The sequence below is a fragment of the Podarcis muralis genome, chromosome 1 (genome assembly GCF_964188315.1).
Source record: "Podarcis muralis chromosome 1, rPodMur119.hap1.1, whole genome shotgun sequence".
NCBI classification, from domain to species: Eukaryota; Metazoa; Chordata; class Lepidosauria; order Squamata; family Lacertidae; genus Podarcis; species Podarcis muralis.
Window position 1 is genome coordinate 44,779,354 of NC_135655.1, and position 18,198 is coordinate 44,797,551.

Consider the following 18,198-nt stretch of genomic DNA (forward strand, 5'->3'; position numbering starts at 1 on the left):
TAAGCAAGCAGATGCTGAAGTGTGGATAGAAAAATCTAACTCCTTCAATGTGCAGCAACACATTTGAAAGACATTTTCCTGCTGTGTCTTAGCACATAGTTCCACCTGCTGCTGAACTTTCCCCCTTTCTGTAGAGAGAATGTCTGGCAGAGCCAAGATTTGCTGAACAAATTGCTATCACTGCATTTTAAGATGCTGTGAATGTAAATTGATCCACATAAGCCTGCTTTCCAAGGGATGTAAGGGCTCTTGCTCACTTATTCCATAGTACTGTTCTGAGGACAGTGTGTATTCTGGTCACAGGGCATAGTCTTGAGGGAACTTTATGCAAGCACTTTCTGAAGCTAAGCAAGTTGGAATCTGGGCAGCATGTACACTGCCTGTAGCTTCATGGTGGAAGAAAGACTCGATATAAATGTGCTTATATTGTAGCCTTCACCTTCCCACCGGAGTGGTACCTATTTATCTACTTGCACTTTGACGTGCTTTCAAACTGCTAGGTTGGCAGGAGCAGGGACCGAGCAACAGAAGCTCATCCCATCGCGGGGATTCGAACCACCGACCTTCTGATCAGCAAGTCCTAGGCTCTCTGGTTTAACCCACAGCCCCACCCGTGTCCCTTGTCACTGGACTTAGAAATACTTTAAAACTGTTTAAATGTTGTCACATGGTATTATTACTGTTGTCTTCTTCAGCCCAACTGCACTTTTTTTTCTTTTGTCAAATAGAAGCTGCTGAGACCAGCAGAAACCTATAGCAGTTTATAAATATAAGCATAAGATAGAGGCCAAGGTCATTTTGTGACAACCTAGGCACAGTTACCAAAGCTTCCCTAACTTGTAGAGGATGTGGCTCTAGTTCCAGTGGCACAAATCACTGATGTAAAAATCAATCTCAAAGACTGGGTAGCTTGGCTTTGTTTAGCTTCCTTCAGCTACACATCATAGCAGCCAATTCCAAATAATTAAGGCGGTAACTTTTATGGGGCAAACTTGTTAGAATCCGTGTGTTTCTTGACCAGTGACAAAGGTTTCTGTGTAACTTGAAAGCTTGCATGCTATTACATCAACCAAGGTTAGTCTGTTGAAGCTAAAGTTAGTTTTACTTGTTGTGTTTTGTGTAGTAGATTGAGCCTAGGTATTTTTAACTGGAAGCAAGTTCAACTTCGGACTTAACCCCCAAGAAAAAGCACATAAGTTTTGGAGCCTGACATCACAACACTGCTCGATTATGCCAAAGGCTATCTAGTCCAACATCCTGTTCTCACAGTGGCCAGCCAAATGCCTATAGAAAGCTGTCAATCAGGAGTTTAGCAGCCACCCCACCTGTGGTTCCCAGTAACTGGTTTTCTGCCTCCAACAGTTGTCTGTGCCCAACTGTAGTGGTCACAGTTGGTTATCATTCTTACTCATGTTCAGAACATTGCATTGAGGCAGTGCCAAGTGTTCCACAGAAAAATGTTGACTGGGATTTCGTAGCAGTGCTCCAGCTGGTTTGTTTAAAAATAGTTTTTACGACTATCTTGATACAGTAGATTCTTTCAATCTGAGGCCAGTTTATGAGAGCCCAAAGCTTTAGGCTCTCTTTTTCTCCCAATGGCAGCACTGGTAGAGAAATAAACCAAAAGAATAAAAGTAGGCAGATTTTTTTCTCAGTTTGCGGCATTCTGCCATTGGTGCTGGTGGTGTTAGAATGCTGCTGTAACCTGAATGTGAGTATTTGCATAGCAGTGAGCTCACCAAGCTTAATTTGCTTCTAGTATTTCCCCTGGCCACAGCTGCCAGAAGATAGTTTGCATGTGCCTCACACTATCAGAGGTAAACAGAACCCGGATATAAAATATGAACACAATAGAATGTTTAAAATAAAGTGATTGCAGATCAAGTAGCTTGCCATTTTTCATTACTTATTCCTTAGGAGTGAAAAGAGGCTTACCCTTTGACAACCCCAGTGTGCCCCATAACCAAAATTAAATAGAGGAATAAGGCAACAGGGCATTGAGTGGAACAGCCCATCCTTTAGGCAGCTGCTGTGAGGAGATCTTCAAGAGCAGCTGGTGCTCTTTCAGATTCTTCTCCTTAATCTGTTTTGAGAGGAATGAGGAGAGGAGGGTCAGTTTAGTACTGTACTGTTAAAAACACTGAGATTAATAAATTAGCAGGCATGGCACTGTAAAATCTGGATATCATTCTTCAGAATGCTTTCCGGTTGAGTGCTACCTGCAGATTAGTTCACAGAGATTAAATTGTTGCACGTGTTCCTCAGTAGATAGATTTGCTTTCTCTTCATTCCTGTTTTCTATTTAAGGTGATTAAATTATGTCTTCTTGTGCTAGGCAAGACACCAATAGATGGAAAACTTAGCAGATTTACCCAGCAGCTGAAGGAAATATTCCCTCTGAGAATAAAACATAATTTGAATACATTAACATAAACTCTCAGGACTTAAGTATTCAACTGGGTGGTGCCTCTGCATGATGGTCCTTTGAATTCTAGTTTTGCTAAGTTGCTTCTAAATATGCAGAAACATGGTTTATATGATAGACTCTTAAACATGTTGGCCTATCTTATCATTAAGGTGTGTTTAGCAAAAGAACTTTCAAGCCATCCTGTAAATTTCGGTTGTGTTTTGGCTTAGCTTGATTTTTTGCATGAGGTGAAAAAGTGACTTCAAATGCCTTTCAGTCCTTCTGAAAGAAGCAACTCTGAACTTTCTTCATCCCCGCCTCCACATCGGCACTCTCCCTGAGAGTTTATTTTTAGTTTTCTGAGCTGCAACCTTTGGAAAGCATGCCAGTGGTACGCTCGCACACACCAATTCGGAGGTGAAAGTTACCCAACAATTTCTCTTGCTTCCTGTAGCAGCTTTCTCAGGATGAAACGTGCACAACCTGGTGTCATGGTGGTTCTTCGTAAATTTGTTTGAAGCTCCTTTGCAGGCAAAAGGGAGGGAAAGAGAGATCTGTGCCTGAGAAACCGTTTGCAGAGCAACTTCCTCTTTCCTGTCACTTCCTTCCAGGCAGTAAGATCTCCCTTACTTGCTCGTTTCTGTTAAGTTGATAAGTTTGCCTAAACCTGATCTCCATGCCGTCGGCTGTTGGTGGTGCCACCGTGGTTCAAGAGACGGGGGCTGGGCAGGTTCCCCGCCAGCATATGAGCACAACAACTGAACCAGGCGGAGGTCCAGCGGGGATATACTCTGCTATCCTCAGCCGCAACCAGCCCATCATTGGAGTAAAGGAAAAGACCTTTCATGAGCTCCACAAGAAATGCCTTGAGAAGAAGATTCTTTACGAGGATCCAGATTTCCCTGCTAATGACTCCTCCCTCTTCTTCAGCCAAAAACTCCCTGTCAAATTTGAGTGGAAGAGACCACTAGTAAGTAGGCTTCTTATCTCACGTAAAGTTGTCTATATTTGATGTTTGCAAATGTAATAAAGACATTTTTCCGTTCCAAGTTCAAAAAAAAGAAAGCATAGATAGAAAAAATGATATCTGGGAAATGATGAGATTTTAAGAGGCTCCACGTGCTCCTTCAACTGATTTACCCTGATTTATTGAAAAATCCCTTTTGTCAGGTATATCCAAATTTTCAGGGGGAAACACCATGATTTGTGTTGTTTGTGAGTAACACCGTGAGGGCTACACAAACTAAATGGGAATGCAAACAGCTGCAAATAAACAATAAACTCTACTGTGGACAAACCCTGGAAATTCAATCAAGAGTATTCAGTTAGAAGCATGCTGAAAGCCACCAGAAGTTCAAGGCTGAAATGCACAAGATTTCATAATTTGTGCATTCTATGAAAAAAAAAATCTACAATGATTTAATGGAATCCAAGTTATACTCTAGTAAATAAATACACTAAAAATAGGGAAGACACTTGCATGCTGCAGAAACATAGCCATGTTTCTAAATGGCAGTAAAATGCTATGGGTGACATATTTTAGTCTTATTTATTAATTTACTATCCCTTTATAGCCCACCTTTCCTCCAAGGTGGTATACATGGTTCTCCTCCTTCCCATTTTATCTTCACAACAACCCTGTGAGGTAGGTTAGGCTGAGAGACAGTAACTGGCCCACAGAACTTCATGGCTGAGTGGGGATTTGAAGCCTGGTCTCTTAATCAGGTACATGTTTTCTCAGAAGTAAATTCCACATTTCCAATGAGACTTACTCCTAGGTAAGCGAAAATGGAATGCTTTTATTAGCAACCATCTTTTATTTCCTTAACATTGCATTTCATTTTCATTAAATAATTTATCACAATATTTATACAATTCCATCAATTTATATAATTGATCATAAACAAAATTGCAGAGGTTTTGCAGCCATTGCCAGTGCAGCTTACAATTTCTTTTAATTATCAAAGCACACACTGTGTGGATCTGGGCATAAAGAGAATGAGCCTTGGCATTTTTCACTTATTATTATTATTATTATTATTATTATTATTATTATTATTAACCACAGTTTGCTTGGTTCAGGTGGCACATAAGCGGTTGGTTTAGAGTAATGTGAACTTTTTCAGCAATTTCTTTCTGTTCCGTAGGAAATTTGTGAGAATCCACGCTTTATCATTGGTGGAGCCAACAGGAGTGACATTTGTCAAGGAGAATTAGGTACAAGTCCTTTCTTCAGAGCTGTTTTGTGTGTCTGATAAGTTTATTTAGCAAGTCCCTTTCCCCCTGCAATGGCCTTTGGTTCCCAATTCAAATATTGGATAAGTATGATTTGATTTACCCCCATGATATAGATCTTCATTCACCCCCTCTTTTTTCAGAAAACAAAACAAAACAATTTTTAATTGGTTTTTATACAATAACCATTAAACACTTATCTAGCAGTACAGCTAATAGTGTTTGTTTTATCCGTTGTCTCTAGACATACACTTCCACATTCAACATTCTTAACTCAGCCCCTTGTTCCCAATGTAGATCTTTATTTCCCCCTTGTTTCTGATATAAATAATCACATCACCACCCAAAATCGTGTGGGGTGCCATTTTGTGATTTGCCTCAGGTGCCAAAATGTCTTGGGCCGGCCCTGTCCTAACTAATATATGCCAGTTAAATGCAAATTGCTCTGAAGACCAAAAAAATATTTGTAGAAGCACTAATCCTTCAGCGGCATACATTCTCTGTTCCTCCTAGTAATTTTGACACTTAATTTGCCCTGCTCTATATAATTCTTCTCAGGTGACTGTTGGTTCCTGGCTGCCATTGCTTGTCTCACCTTGCATGAAAAATTGTTGTTCCGGGTCATACCACGGGAGCAGACCTTCATAAAAGATTATGCTGGAATCTTTCACTTCCAGGTATGAGTTGTTGATCAGACACAAGAAAATGCTCCCTTTTGCAGTTCAGCTATGCTACAGTAACCAGCAGCATGGAATAGATTAATAGGCACTGATATCAAAGGCCTATTTTAATGACTTATTTGCTACTGTCACTTAACAAATCTATCTATCTATCTATCATCTAACAATACTATCACATCACAAAGTCTAGCCCCAATCATAGTGAGCAAACCAGTTCTTAATCACAATCCACACATCATCTTTTTTCTAACACACATCTAACTGCAAATTATATCTATCTATCTATCTATCCATCTATCATCTTTTTCTCTGCAGTTTTGGCGTTATGGAAATTGGGTGGAAGTTATCATTGATGACCGTTTACCAACGTACGGCAGTCAACTGGTCTTCACAAAATCCTCCCAGCAAAATGAATTTTGGAGTGCCTTACTGGAAAAAGCTTATGCAAAGTAAATATACTTTCTACACATTCCGTTTCTGTATACTGTATGCATAAGTATATTATACCCCTATTCAACTGTACATCTGTTTAAACTGAGGTAAATTAAATAATGTGTTATTCTTATAACAAATGTATATTATTCAGATGCTTTTTGATTTTACAATAGAACAGATTCAAAAATGACCTTATACCCAAATGAAAATGAATCATCAGAGTTTATTTGGAGTGTTAATTTTGTTTTCTTGTTCCTTCTCAGGCTCCATGGCTCTTATGAGGCTCTCAAAGGAGGTAACACCACCGAGGCCATGGAAGATTTCACAGGAGGAGTAACAGAGTTCTATGAGATAAAGGATGTTCCTAAAGATATCTATAAAATCATGAAACATGCCTTTGAAAGAGGGTCACTCATGGCCTGCTCTATTGAGGTACATCCATTGATCCCAGGCCTTTTCTGGGGTTACTTTCATACCACTCATATTCAGTAAGCATAAGACTGAACTACCATTCCCATCATCCCTGGCCATTAGCCATGCTTGCTGGGGTTGATGGGAGTTGTAGATCAGCAACATATGGAGGACCAAATATTCCCCACATTTAAGTCTAAACTTGAGATAGCATTTTAGTGCTCTTATGTCACTGGTGAAAACATACATTCTTCTATCCTGTGGGCAAGAGGAAATAGAGGTATAAAAACTTGTTTCCCCAACTTTTATTAACTAATCTTGCTATTCTGCTTCATTTTTCACAATGCCTTCCTATTATTTTCCTCCCTCCCCACTTTTCTTTGTTCCAGGACAGTTCAGGGTTTATTTATGGCTCTGCTCCTGAAACTAATCTTGGATTATTAATTGCCCAAATGTTGAAGAATATGAATGAATTTCCAAATGACTCAGTCCAGCAGACAGAGGAGATGACGAAAAGGGTTTGTATTCCTTGCCAATAACCTAGGTTATTGCGTGCAAACAAATCGATTTACTCTGCTCAGTAAAATCCTATTAATATTCAATAAAGTTCCAGTGAGGCTTACTCCCAAGTAAGCGGATATAGGATTGAAGCCTAACTGTGTGTTTGGCTTTGGGATTTGCTGCAGAAACCGTGGATTGCTGTGCAATTTCATTGTTCTGTATGGGACAATGACAATAAAGATATCGTATATCGTATATTGTAAGAGCAATTTGTAAAGCTGCACATGGACCATGAAGCAGGATGTTCTTCTAGAATATAAATGGCAAAACTTCTGTTTTATTGCCCTATTAGGAAACCTCATCTTTATCACAGGACATGCATATCAATTTGCCTTCTCCTTTTCAAGAATGTGGAATAGAAGAAAACAAAATGGAAATGGGCAGAACATGTTGTCCGCACATGGCACCGTTGTTATTTTTAACATGCTTCCTTTGCATTTTACAGCTTGTAGTTCCAATGCTGTTTGAGAGACGCATGACGAATGGACTGGTGACAGGTCATGCCTATTCAGTTACAGCAGTGGAAGAAGTAAGTGTAGATGCAAAAAGTAAATGCGTTTTGCTAGGGTACAAAAAATCATGTAGCCCACGTACACAAATTAAGTGGTTAAGCAACCTCAGCTTGAAAAGAAAGGAAAATATATTCACTGGTGTCAGTCAAGATCAGAGGTGTAAATAAAGCATGTTTAGAAGAGAAAATGGGAAGATATTAAAGGGACTCCAATAATGATAGCATCCGTTCTCGTTTAAGGTGGAGTCTGTAAAAGGATGCATACTACACAGGCTGGTTGAATTAATTATGTTTTCCCCCCTTCCAAGATAACATTTAAAGGGGACAAGCTAAAACTCGTGCGGCTAAGAAATCCTTGGGGGCAAGTAGAATGGAATGGAGCCTGGAGTGACAAGTGAGTCAAGACATTTGATTTTAAAATATATATTATTTTCACTTAATACACTTTGGTTCTTCTGCATGTTTACCAAGAAAGGTAAATGTCCTTTTTTTGTTCTGGTGTGAAATTCAGAAGTTAGTGATATATACGTAATTTCTCCAAAGATGCTTTAAAGTGTGCTTAACTGTTTTGAAAGAGGGTAATGCCCAGGTAAAGTGTCATTGGGTGAGTTCCTACCTGCAATACTCATCACTCAGTGCCTGAACTACTGTACAAAGTGGTCTTTCGGTTATGAAATGGCCATGACTGATACAGAACCAGTGATGGCGCTTTTGTATTGCCTCATACCACTCAATGGCCTGTAGATTCAAGTGTGAGCCATCAAGTTTTGAGTAAACAAGTTATGTAACATGTTCACTGCTTTCCTAAACACCTGTTCTGAAAGGTAACTACCATACTTTTCGCCCTATAGGATGTACTTTTTCCCCTCCAAAAATGAAGGGGAAATGTGTGTACATCCTATGGGGCGAGTGCAGGCTTCAGGAAGCTATCCGCAAGCCTTGGGAGCCCGCGGGAGTTCCCTCCGGGCTCCCAAGGCTTGCGGACAGCAGCCTGCAGCCCGAAACCCGGGGAGCGCAGAGGAGCGCACGCCGGGCTTCGGGCAGATATCCGCAAGCCTGGGGAGACCGGCGGGAGTTCCCGCCGGGCTCCCAAGGCTTGCAGATAGCAGCCTGTTCTGGGGGCTGGGGTCGGGGGAAGCTCGGGCTTCCCCCGCCCCAGCCCCGCGCCTGGGGGGGGAATATTTTTTTTTCTTTATTCCCCTCCCAAAACTAGGTGCACCCTGTGGGCCAGTGTGCCCTATAGAGTGAAAAATACTTTAAATGCAGTTCACCATTTGCTTAACAAACAAAGGGTAAACTTTTAATCTCTAGATCCAGCACAGAAAAGTTTGTATCTTGATTTATGATTTGAGAAGCAAAGCACATTTACCTTTTAAAAAATCAGTTGTATACTGAAAGTTTCTTCTTCATTATATTGCAGTTCAGATGAATGGAATGTTATTGACAAAGCAGAGAAGACCCGCCTACAACATAAAGTTGCAGAGGATGGGGAATTCTGGTAAATATCCCAAGTCTCTCTCTCTCTCTCTCAATATGCTTTTCCTTCAGTCCTATGTCTGACTCAGAATCTACTGTCTTAGATTAGTGGTTCCCAATGAGCTGTTTTCCCCCAGAGCTAAGCCATGGAACCATGCTTTTGAAAATGTGGGTATATCTATTGTAGTTTTTGTTATGTGAATGGTGCCACAGACAACCTAGGTGGGTTACATGGACCTCCTGGTGTCTGTGGACACCCAGTTGGGAACCACTGGTCTGGAGGCAAACCACAAGCCCTTCTCCAGATTAGTCCACTTCATAGGAGCCAACTCTTGGGGCTAAGGTCCCATTGGCTCCCCCAATAAAATATTTGAGGGGGCCGCCACCCCCAAGTTGATGGGCATTCAAATGATGTGTGTACGCAACATCATGTGAAGGTGAAGAAGAAGAATTTTGTTATTTGTACCCTGCCCATCTGACTGGGTTGTCCCAGCCACTCTGGATGCCTTACAATCAATGTATTGGGGAATTGAAGGTTTCTTCCATATATTTTTCTACCTCTAGGATGTCATTCCAGGATTTCCTCAGGTACTTCACAAAGCTGGAGATGTGTAATCTCACACCTGATACCCTGGTGGTTGATAAGCTTCAAACCTGGACTGTTTCAGTGACCGAAGGGCGGTGGGTGCGAGGCTGCACAGCAGGGGGTTGTCGAAACTATCCAGGTAAATAAAATATTGGTTGATTCGAATGGCATTACAGTGGTACCTTGGGATACAAACACCTTGGGTTACAAACACTTTGGGTTACAGACTCCGCTAACCTGGAAGTAGTACCTCAGGTTAAGAACTTTACCTCAGGATGAGAACAGAAATCGCCTGCTGGTGGTGCGGCGGCAGCAGTCGGCCCCATTAGCTAAAGTGGTACCTCAGGTTAAGAACAATTTCAGGTTAAGAACGGACTTCTGGAACAAATTAAGTTTGTAACCAGAGGTACCACTGTAAAATGTTTTAGAGAATCCTCTGATTAATCAGGCAGAATATTTTTTAAAAATAGGAGAAAGAAGTATTTATAAAAAGATCATAAGAGTGTCTATCTTATAAGAGGTATTCCTCTATCTCTCAAACACAGAAGGGGATGCCTCTAAAATGCTGCCTCATGCAATACATGTATGTGCTTTCTAAAATCAAGGACAGGATGCCTTTTCTTTTCAAACAGTTGTGTTTGGCCAGTTTTTAAGGAGGGCATTTTTCTTCGCCTGTGTGTCAGAAGTGTTTCTCTGGATGGAACAGAGCTGCTTTGCTCGCTTCCTGGCGGATGGTCAGCATTGTGCAAACTTATCAGTGCAGCCAATTCAGTTCTCCTGCCAGTGCATTTGCACTGCATTGACTTCCCATGCCATCTGTCCCTCTCCCTCCTGGTAAGAAACAAGGACCCATCTTCTGGGAAGAAAACATAATGGCTCTGCCCCATCCCAGCTTCTTCCACGTGTGCATATGAGAAACAGGGGTCATGCCCACTTTGGCCACTCCCACTGCTGGCACGTCATGTATGAGTATTGGCCAGGAGGGTATGAGGCCCTCTGACCAGAACAGTTTAGCCACCCCTGCTTTAAATGAGCATCTTATTCCAGAGAAGTGTGGAGAGCAAACATGGTGAAGTTCATAATAAAGCAGGTCTGTTTGCTTTGCCCAGAGAAAAGTCTACAAATACATTAAAAAATGCCAAATTTCATTTTCTGAAAGAATTATATATCAAAACTGGAGGGGGGAATGATTACCACAGGGACTGTCAATATAACTGTTTTGAGTGTTAAAATATTACTTCAAATTTAAATGTTTTGGGGTGGGTTACAGACACATTTTGGACCAATCCTCAGTACCGCTTGAAACTCCTGGAAGAAGATGATGACCCAGAAGATGACGAAGTTGCGTGCAGTTTCCTAGTTGCGCTGATGCAGAAGAACAGGAGGAAAGAACGCAAGCTGGGAGCCAAGCTCCTCACTATTGGCTTTGCCATCTATGAGGTAGCATAGTTGCCACACTGCTGTGTTACTTGTCGCCTCAGTTAGAACTGAACAATAGAGCTGGTCCAGTTCTGGCCCCAGTGATATATGTTCCTCTCATAGCCATCTGACTGTATGTGAAGCAAGCTGTGAAAGGGGAATATAGCAGTAGTCTGCTTTTAAACATCACACTCATAAAACATGACATGAGCTACTTCAAAAATATTATTTTTGTAAACTGTAGACCCTTGCATAATGCTTATATAACAGCCTTTGCCAGCTTCATGCCCTCCAGATGTTTTGGACTAAAACGCCTATTAGTTGTGATGCGCTGGCTGGAACTGATGGTGAAAATTGGCCCACAACATAGAAGAAATCACAAGTCCTTGTATAATTGTGGAATTAAAAGAATGGTTACCAGTTTACCTATCTACTTAGTGGTTTGTTGCTTCCCAAAGATTGGCTTTTAAGGCAATGTTTAAATCAGCTTCTTATTGATTTTGTCCCTTACTTACTAACTTTAACTATCAATTTGATTAATTTTGGAAAGAGCCCAGGACCACACACAGGCAGAGGCATTGTCTTATATACCTCCCTAAGTAAATGAAATACAGAAGCTGCTACTTAGATTTTCACTCAGCAGATGTTTGTCAAAGCTGTGAACTTAGGCTGTGGGTGGTAGATGTAAATAAATATGCAATAAGCTTTCCTCCATCCATTTCTAATGGAATTTCTATGTTGTTTTTATCTCAGGTGCCAAAAGAGGTATGAACAGAATGAAGACAGACCTGGTGGAATGTTCTCAAATATCTTCTCGGTTTAATGTTCTCAAATATTACTGCTTTTATGCTTCTCTGTGACAGCTGTTTGGAAGTGTCCATTCATGTTTCTTAATAGTGACTTGCCATAAATGTGAAGGGTGGATTTGCACATATCTTAGACATTTGTATTTTTCCTGTGTCAGGCGTCCCAAGCCATGCACTCAGATACACATGCAAGAGGTAATATCCAAAAGCACACATAACAATATTAAAAGAGGAATGTGTTACCAGAAATGAAAGGTGTGGAGTATTATATGTAGAAAACTATCTGTATGGTTTCATTGAAAATATGAGAATATGTTTTATATGTAACTACATAGAATTTGGAGAAATCACTCAAGCAGAGATACAACCTGTCACATACTTTTAAATAAATGTCACCCATCATTTGATGGTAATGTTTCTAGATAATGTGAGTAGTTTACAATCCTAAACCACCCTTCAAGTTTCATCACATGGAAAGAAGGATTAAACAGGTCATCTGTAGCCATCATGACTAAATCCCATTGAAACCAGCAGAAGCAGTTATGGCCAACTAGATAGGATGCAGGAAATTCTGATCTGGGGTTTCTTGTTTTTCTTCAAAGCATCTGCATTGGGCTTATTAATTTGTTTGGGGAAGTGAGAAATGGGCAGGATGGAATATTCAACCACCCAGAGCAGGTTGGCAAAATTACAGCATCTGTTGCAACATCACTTTCCCAAGCAAATGAGCAAGCCCATGTGCCTGCACTGAATTAGAAAGAGAAGATCCTGATCAAATATCTTTTACACTATATCCAGTTCAGCTCTTAGTCACATCTATCTAACCATAGCTGGATTGTGGCAATGTATTTAGGTGCAATACATTGCCAAGTGGTCAACGGAGCTCTGCTGTCTGTTTTTAAGCATGTCGTTTGAAAGTTCTGGGGCGTACACAGTTTTTTGTTCCGCAATTTATTGTTTTTGTTTACAGATGCAGGGCGACAAGAAGCATTTACAGAAGGATTTTTTCCTCTACAATGCCTCCAAAGTAAAGTGCAAGAGCTACATAAACATGAGAGAGGTCTCCGAACGCTTCCGGTTGCCTCCAAATGAATATGTCATCATCCCATCCACGTATGAACCTCACCAAGAGGGAGATTTTATCCTAAGAGTTTTCTCAGAAAAACAAAGTCATTCGGAGTAAGTAGAAGATCCGAGTTTTGTATTCCAAAACATTTTGTGCCTAAGAACACAAGAAGAAACCCGCTGGATCAGATCTAAGGCCCATCTAGTGCAGCATCCTGTTCTCCCAGGAGCCAATCAGATGCCTAAGGGAAACCCCGTAAGCAGGACCCGAGCACAATAGCCCTCTCTCCATGTATCATTTCCAGCAACTGGTATTCAGAGGCGTACTGCCTCAGACAGTGGAGATGGAACAATATATCCTCCATGAATTTGTCTTATTCTGTCTTAAAACCAGCCAAGTTGGTGGCCATCACTACATCTAGCAGAAGAACCTTCCACACTTTAACTATGTCCTGTGTGGAATAGTGCTTCCTTTTGTCTGTCCTGGATCTTCCAACATTCAACTTAATTGGATGGCCCATGATTTCCGTGTTATTCTTCTTCTTCTATTATTATTATTATTATTATTATTATTATTTTATTATTATTATTAGATTTCAAGTGTTATTCTTCACATATTGCAGATGGGGATGGCTGAGGCAAAAATGATTTTCCTCAGGCAGGGGTAGGTTACCTTTTTTTTTAACCTGAGGGCCACCTTGCCTTATAGAGAACTTTCCAGGGGCCACATGACCGTGCCAGGTGGGCAACAAAGGTGATGTAGCATATTGCAAAAAGTTGCACTACCTCTGTTGCCTCACCTGACAATGGCATGTGGCATTTGGAAGGTTCCCTATAAAGGAATGTGTCCTGTTGGCTGAAAAGTCACATGGAGTCAAAAGTCAAAGGTTTCTATACTCCCATCTCATTATCTTCCATCCAGGTAAACAAGAGATGTTATCACATTTCAAGGATACATTCCAGCCAGGCAGAACACTTGAAGAGGGTATGGTAGACCAGAGCTGTGGAGGGCTGTGGCCTAAGGAGAGTCCTGAAGACCAAATAGAGCAACCTGAGGGGCCACATTTGGCCCCTGGGGCCTAAGGTTCCTCACTCCTGATCTAAGGCCACTCCATGGGTAAAGTAATACTGGAACCAGGGATTTCTGCACCATCTCATTACACAAAGGCAGCAAACTCTTTGTCCCCCTGTCCATCATGCTGTGCTCTTTTGTTATACACCTGGATTAGAATGTTTGCAATCTAAGGCTGCCATTTGACGCACACTTACCAATGAACACAGTGGAACTTGCTTATGAGAAAACATGAATAGAATTGTGCTGTGTACAAAGAAAGGCTGCTTAAATCCAAGCCTGGCTTCTCTATTGAAACATGTCATCATGCAGTGCTTTCCAAGCCAAGTAAAAAGATGCACATCATAGAAATATCTTATCCCTCTTCCCATCCTTTCTCCCTTTACTCAACCCTTTCAATTTTACAGGGAAGTTGAAAACAAGATTGAAGTAGGACATCTTTCTGTGAGTACATTGTATTTCACGTTTTTCCTATTGGAGCCCTTGGTTGATTCGTGAAATGACATGAAAGGTTATAACTGATGTCACTCTGTCAGACACTATTGCCCGTTTCTAAATTTCATTGCAATTGCAGAATTGCTGCTGTTTGTGCTGTAGAATGGCTGCAATACCAGAAATGTACAAACTTGCCGTGTGCTTTTAAAACACACATATCAGAGTGATGAAAAACCCACCCCTGAGCCTTCTTTACTCTCAGCTTATTAATATTATTTTATTCACTGAGTGGGTGTCTAACTGACAAATCTGATGGCACCAGGGTGTGTGATGACGAGCCAATATGTAGACTGTGCTTTGTGAATTCACTGCCCTCTTTCTAACTGCCACGCTCTGATTTGCTGCTGCTTCTCCACTTCTTCTTCACCTCTCTCTCTAGCCAATCATATTTGTCTCAGACAGAGCAAACAAGAACAAGGATCCGAAAGGTGATGATGGGCCTAAAAAGGACAAGGGGAAAGCAAGCACAGATAAGAAAAAGAAAAGTGATGAGGTTTCTGTATCGGTCAGCATGAGGAAAGCTGTGTGTGCTCTAACTAGCATGTCCACGTGGCTGAACAGGGTCTAAACCTGCTCACACAGCAAGCATGCGGCTTCAGACATAATATTTGCCTCCTTCGGAAAACATCTCCTTGGGAGAATTATTCCTTACAGAGGAAAACAAACATAAGTTGTGGGCGAACATAGCAGACGACACAGCAATTTCTCCAGAGCAGTTCTTTATTTGTAAGCTGGACAGAACTGAACAGCAAACAGCTCAGCCGGCCTGCTTTTATAGGCAGCCGGCTGTCAACAATGTAGCAACAACAACCCAGGGTTTCCCGCCTAAAATAACTGACGTGGACCTGAGTGAAAACTACATACACAATACTCCTGGTGGCCAGGGTGAGAACTTCAATACATAACAATGCTCATGACCCTGTTTGCATGTAAAGCTAAGTCAAACCATGGTTTAGCATGAATAACCAAATGTGCAGGTTTCCAGAGGAAAAGATTGTGGTGGCACAGCTGTGCTCCATCTCCCCCACCCTGGTTCTGCTGCTGCAATGCTACCTGAGGCTAAGTCCTTGTTTGACTTAATATTACGACCAAACCCCCTTCAGACAAACCATGAGTGGCAAACCAAGAACAAATCTTTGGTACAACTCATAGTTTGTCTGGAGTGAGACAAACCATGAGCACAGGTTTGGGCATAACAGTAAGTCAAACCATGGTTTAGCGCCAGCAAGAGAACAACCAGTGAAGCAGAAACAATTCTTACTCTGGGAACCACAGAGCCTGGTGTTATGCATGTTTACTCAGCAGTAAGTCCCACCATTATCAATGGGAGTTATTCCTAAGTATGTGTTAATAGGATTGCAGCCTTAGAAAGTGCTGAGGCATCAAACAAAGCACCTTTGACAGGTCCATGGACAGAGTAGCTCCCAAAGAAGTAATCAAAAATAGGGGGATGCGAAGAGCCTGACTGACTTGGGACCTCTCCAGATGTCCTGCGAAAGGTTTGGGGTAGACACATTGCTTTGTTTCTGATCGGTGCATGTCCTGTAACTTCCTGCTGAAATCCTGTTACTTTTTATGCCACAAATGGCCTGGTTTATTTCCTGTCCCACTTTTATTGCGCTATAGTGACAGAGTGTCCCTCCAGCAATAATGTGGTAACACTGGAGAAGCATTGCAGAACAAGTAATAAAGCAGAATGATGTATGGATGATCCAGTATAAATCAACCTCTAAGGCCCTATTATTGAGTTAATGGCATGTTGCAGAAATCACCCACGCACCCAAATATAAACTCAGAATGAAGTGTCATTTGGTTGAATTGCAAGGAAGCGTCCCAATAAACACCATCTTTTCTCTTCCAAAAACTCATTGATCATTAGTTTCATTTCAATCAATCCTTTGCATTTTGTGTCTTTGCAGCCTGCACAAAGAGATTCCAAGGAGAGTGAAGAAGAGAAACAGTTCAGAAATATTTTCCGGCAAATTGCTGGAGATGTGAGTACACAACTGCTTCTATTTTGTGTCAGACCAATACTGGCAACTTGTAAATAAAGACATAAGTAGTTTATCCAATGCCTTAAGCTATGTAAAGCTAATTGCAGAATATTTGAAAGTCTGTATCCTTCCTGTCAGTGCAAATTTAGGGCTGAATGAAAATGGTCCCCCAAAATTATCCACCCTATTTGTAGGTGGCAAAACTGGGGGTGGCACAGCTTCCCTCTACTCCTGTTCCACCCTTACAAAGGAAGATGTTTAATTTTCATAACTCCAGCTATATAATCTAGATACAGTCTTCAAATTAAAATGATCCAGACTATAACTATAAACTCTGAAGTAGCCTAACATTCTGCTGGGTGTGCTAGTCTGAATTGTCTCAAAATATTTTTGTGTGATAAAATGACCTGTCCTTAACAGAGCAGCTTAGTTTCCAATGTACCCACTGTCTCTTGTCATACATCTCTGGTTAAATGGAATTTCATGTTTGAGGTAAGCTATATGAAGGGACACAGGTGGTGCTGTGGGTTAAACTACAGAGCCTAGGGCTTGCTGATCAGAAGGTTGGTGGTTCGCATCCCCACGACGGGGTGAGCTCCCGTTGCTTGGTCCCTGCTCCTGCCAACCTAGAAGTTCGAAAGCACGTCAAAGTGCAAATAAATAAGTACCGCTCCGGCAGGAAGGTAAACGGCATTTCCGTGTGCTGCTCTGGTTCGCCAGAAGTGGCTTAGTCATGCTGGCCACATGACCTGGAAGCTGTACGCCGGCTCCCTTGGCCAATAAAGCGAGATGAGCGCCGCAACGCCAGAGTCGGCCACGACTGGACCTAATGGTCAGGGGTCCCTTTACCTTTATAGCGTATCTATATACACTGATCCAGTTCACAAGTTCACAAACAATCATGAGGGTTATTGGGGTGAAAATTCCTCTTCTACACAACTACAATAATACATTGGAGCTCTGTCCTCTTTTCCATCTGGTTATCCTACACAGCCTGCTCTAATTTTGAATTAGGCCACCTTCTCTGTCATGTTAGAAATCCGCTTCTAAGCGCCTAAGTACATTTCCTTTGTCCACATCTGCATGCACACATTCCTGCTGTGGAAAGAGTCTTCCACTGCCTCCCGCAGTTTGGTCAAACTCATGCTGGTAGCTTCGAGAACACTATCCAACCATCTCGTCCCCTGCGTCCCCTTCTCCTTTTGCCCTCCATCTTTCTCAACATCTGGGTCTTTTCCAGGGAGTCTTTTTTTCTCATGAGGTGGCCAAAGTATTGGAGCCTCAGCTTCACGATCTGTCCTTCCAGTGAGCACTCAAGGCTGATTTCCTTAAGAATGGATAGGTTTGATCTTCTTGCAGTCCATGGGACTCTCAAGAGTCTCCTCCAGCACCATAATTCAAAAGCATCAATTCTTCGGCGATCAGCCTTCTTTATGGTCCAGCTCTCACTTCCATACATCACTACTGGGAAAACCATGGCTTTTACTATACAGACCTTTTTTTTTACTCCCTGATTAACTTTTCCACTTTCTTGCCCCATTCTTTTCCTCACAGGACATGGAGATCAGTGCTGATGAACTCCAGAATGTCCTCAACAATGTTCTGAAGAAACGTAAGCTTGGTTTCCCTTTCTTTCCTTTTATTCTGCCTGCCAAAAAATTTACCAGACCCTGGGGTTTTGCATGTGTATCACTTCTTTGCTTACATATTTATTTATTTATTTTTAAAAAATAAATTTCTATACTGTACCGCCCTTCATGTGAGGATCGCAGGGCAGTTTACAATAGAAAAAAACACAATAATACATACAGTGGTACCCCGCAAGACGAATGCCTCGCAAGACGGAAAACCCGCAAGACGAAAGGGTTTTCCGTTTGCGAGGTGCTTCGCAAGACGAATTTCCCTATGGGCTTGCTTCGCAAGAAGAAAGCCCATAGGGAAATCTCCGGGGACCTCTTTTAAATGCTGGTGGTAGGGAGCAAAGCCTTTCCCCCCCTCCGGCCTTCAGAAGAGGTCCAGGAAGGCCGGAGGGGGCCGAAAGGCTT

The 18,198-nt window shown here is 41.7% G+C and overlaps 1 protein-coding gene across 4 annotated transcripts in view; it reads left to right on the forward strand.

Annotated features, from left to right (window-relative positions):
• The window catches only part of CAPN3 (calpain 3), a 29,495-nt gene that overhangs the window by 3,126 nt on the left and 8,171 nt on the right, over positions 1 to 18,198 (forward strand). Inside the window, exons 2-18 of one of the 4 annotated variants that reach the window (XM_077927249.1) lie at positions 3,019 to 3,377; positions 4,555 to 4,624; positions 5,201 to 5,319; positions 5,638 to 5,771; positions 6,021 to 6,189; positions 6,558 to 6,686; positions 7,175 to 7,258; positions 7,549 to 7,634; positions 8,661 to 8,738; positions 9,281 to 9,441; positions 10,573 to 10,742; positions 11,475 to 11,486; positions 12,498 to 12,706; positions 14,072 to 14,108; positions 14,539 to 14,652; positions 16,079 to 16,153; positions 17,708 to 17,765. In XM_077927249.1, coding sequence (XP_077783375.1) covers positions 3,084 to 3,377; positions 4,555 to 4,624; positions 5,201 to 5,319; positions 5,638 to 5,771; positions 6,021 to 6,189; positions 6,558 to 6,686; positions 7,175 to 7,258; positions 7,549 to 7,634; positions 8,661 to 8,738; positions 9,281 to 9,441; positions 10,573 to 10,742; positions 11,475 to 11,486; positions 12,498 to 12,706; positions 14,072 to 14,108; positions 14,539 to 14,652; positions 16,079 to 16,153; positions 17,708 to 17,765 — 1,999 coding nt within the window. In that variant the 5' untranslated portion in view covers positions 3,019 to 3,083. Of the gene's footprint in view, positions 1 to 3,018; positions 3,378 to 4,554; positions 4,625 to 5,200; positions 5,320 to 5,637; positions 5,772 to 6,020; positions 6,190 to 6,557; positions 6,687 to 7,174; positions 7,259 to 7,548; positions 7,635 to 8,660; positions 8,739 to 9,280; positions 9,442 to 10,572; positions 10,743 to 11,474; positions 11,487 to 11,531; positions 12,707 to 14,071; positions 14,109 to 14,490; positions 14,653 to 15,028; positions 15,045 to 16,078; positions 16,154 to 17,707; positions 17,766 to 18,198 lie in introns of those variants that run through there. The other 3 variants (XM_077927244.1, XM_028723949.2, XM_077927248.1) reach the window with 3 other exon arrangements.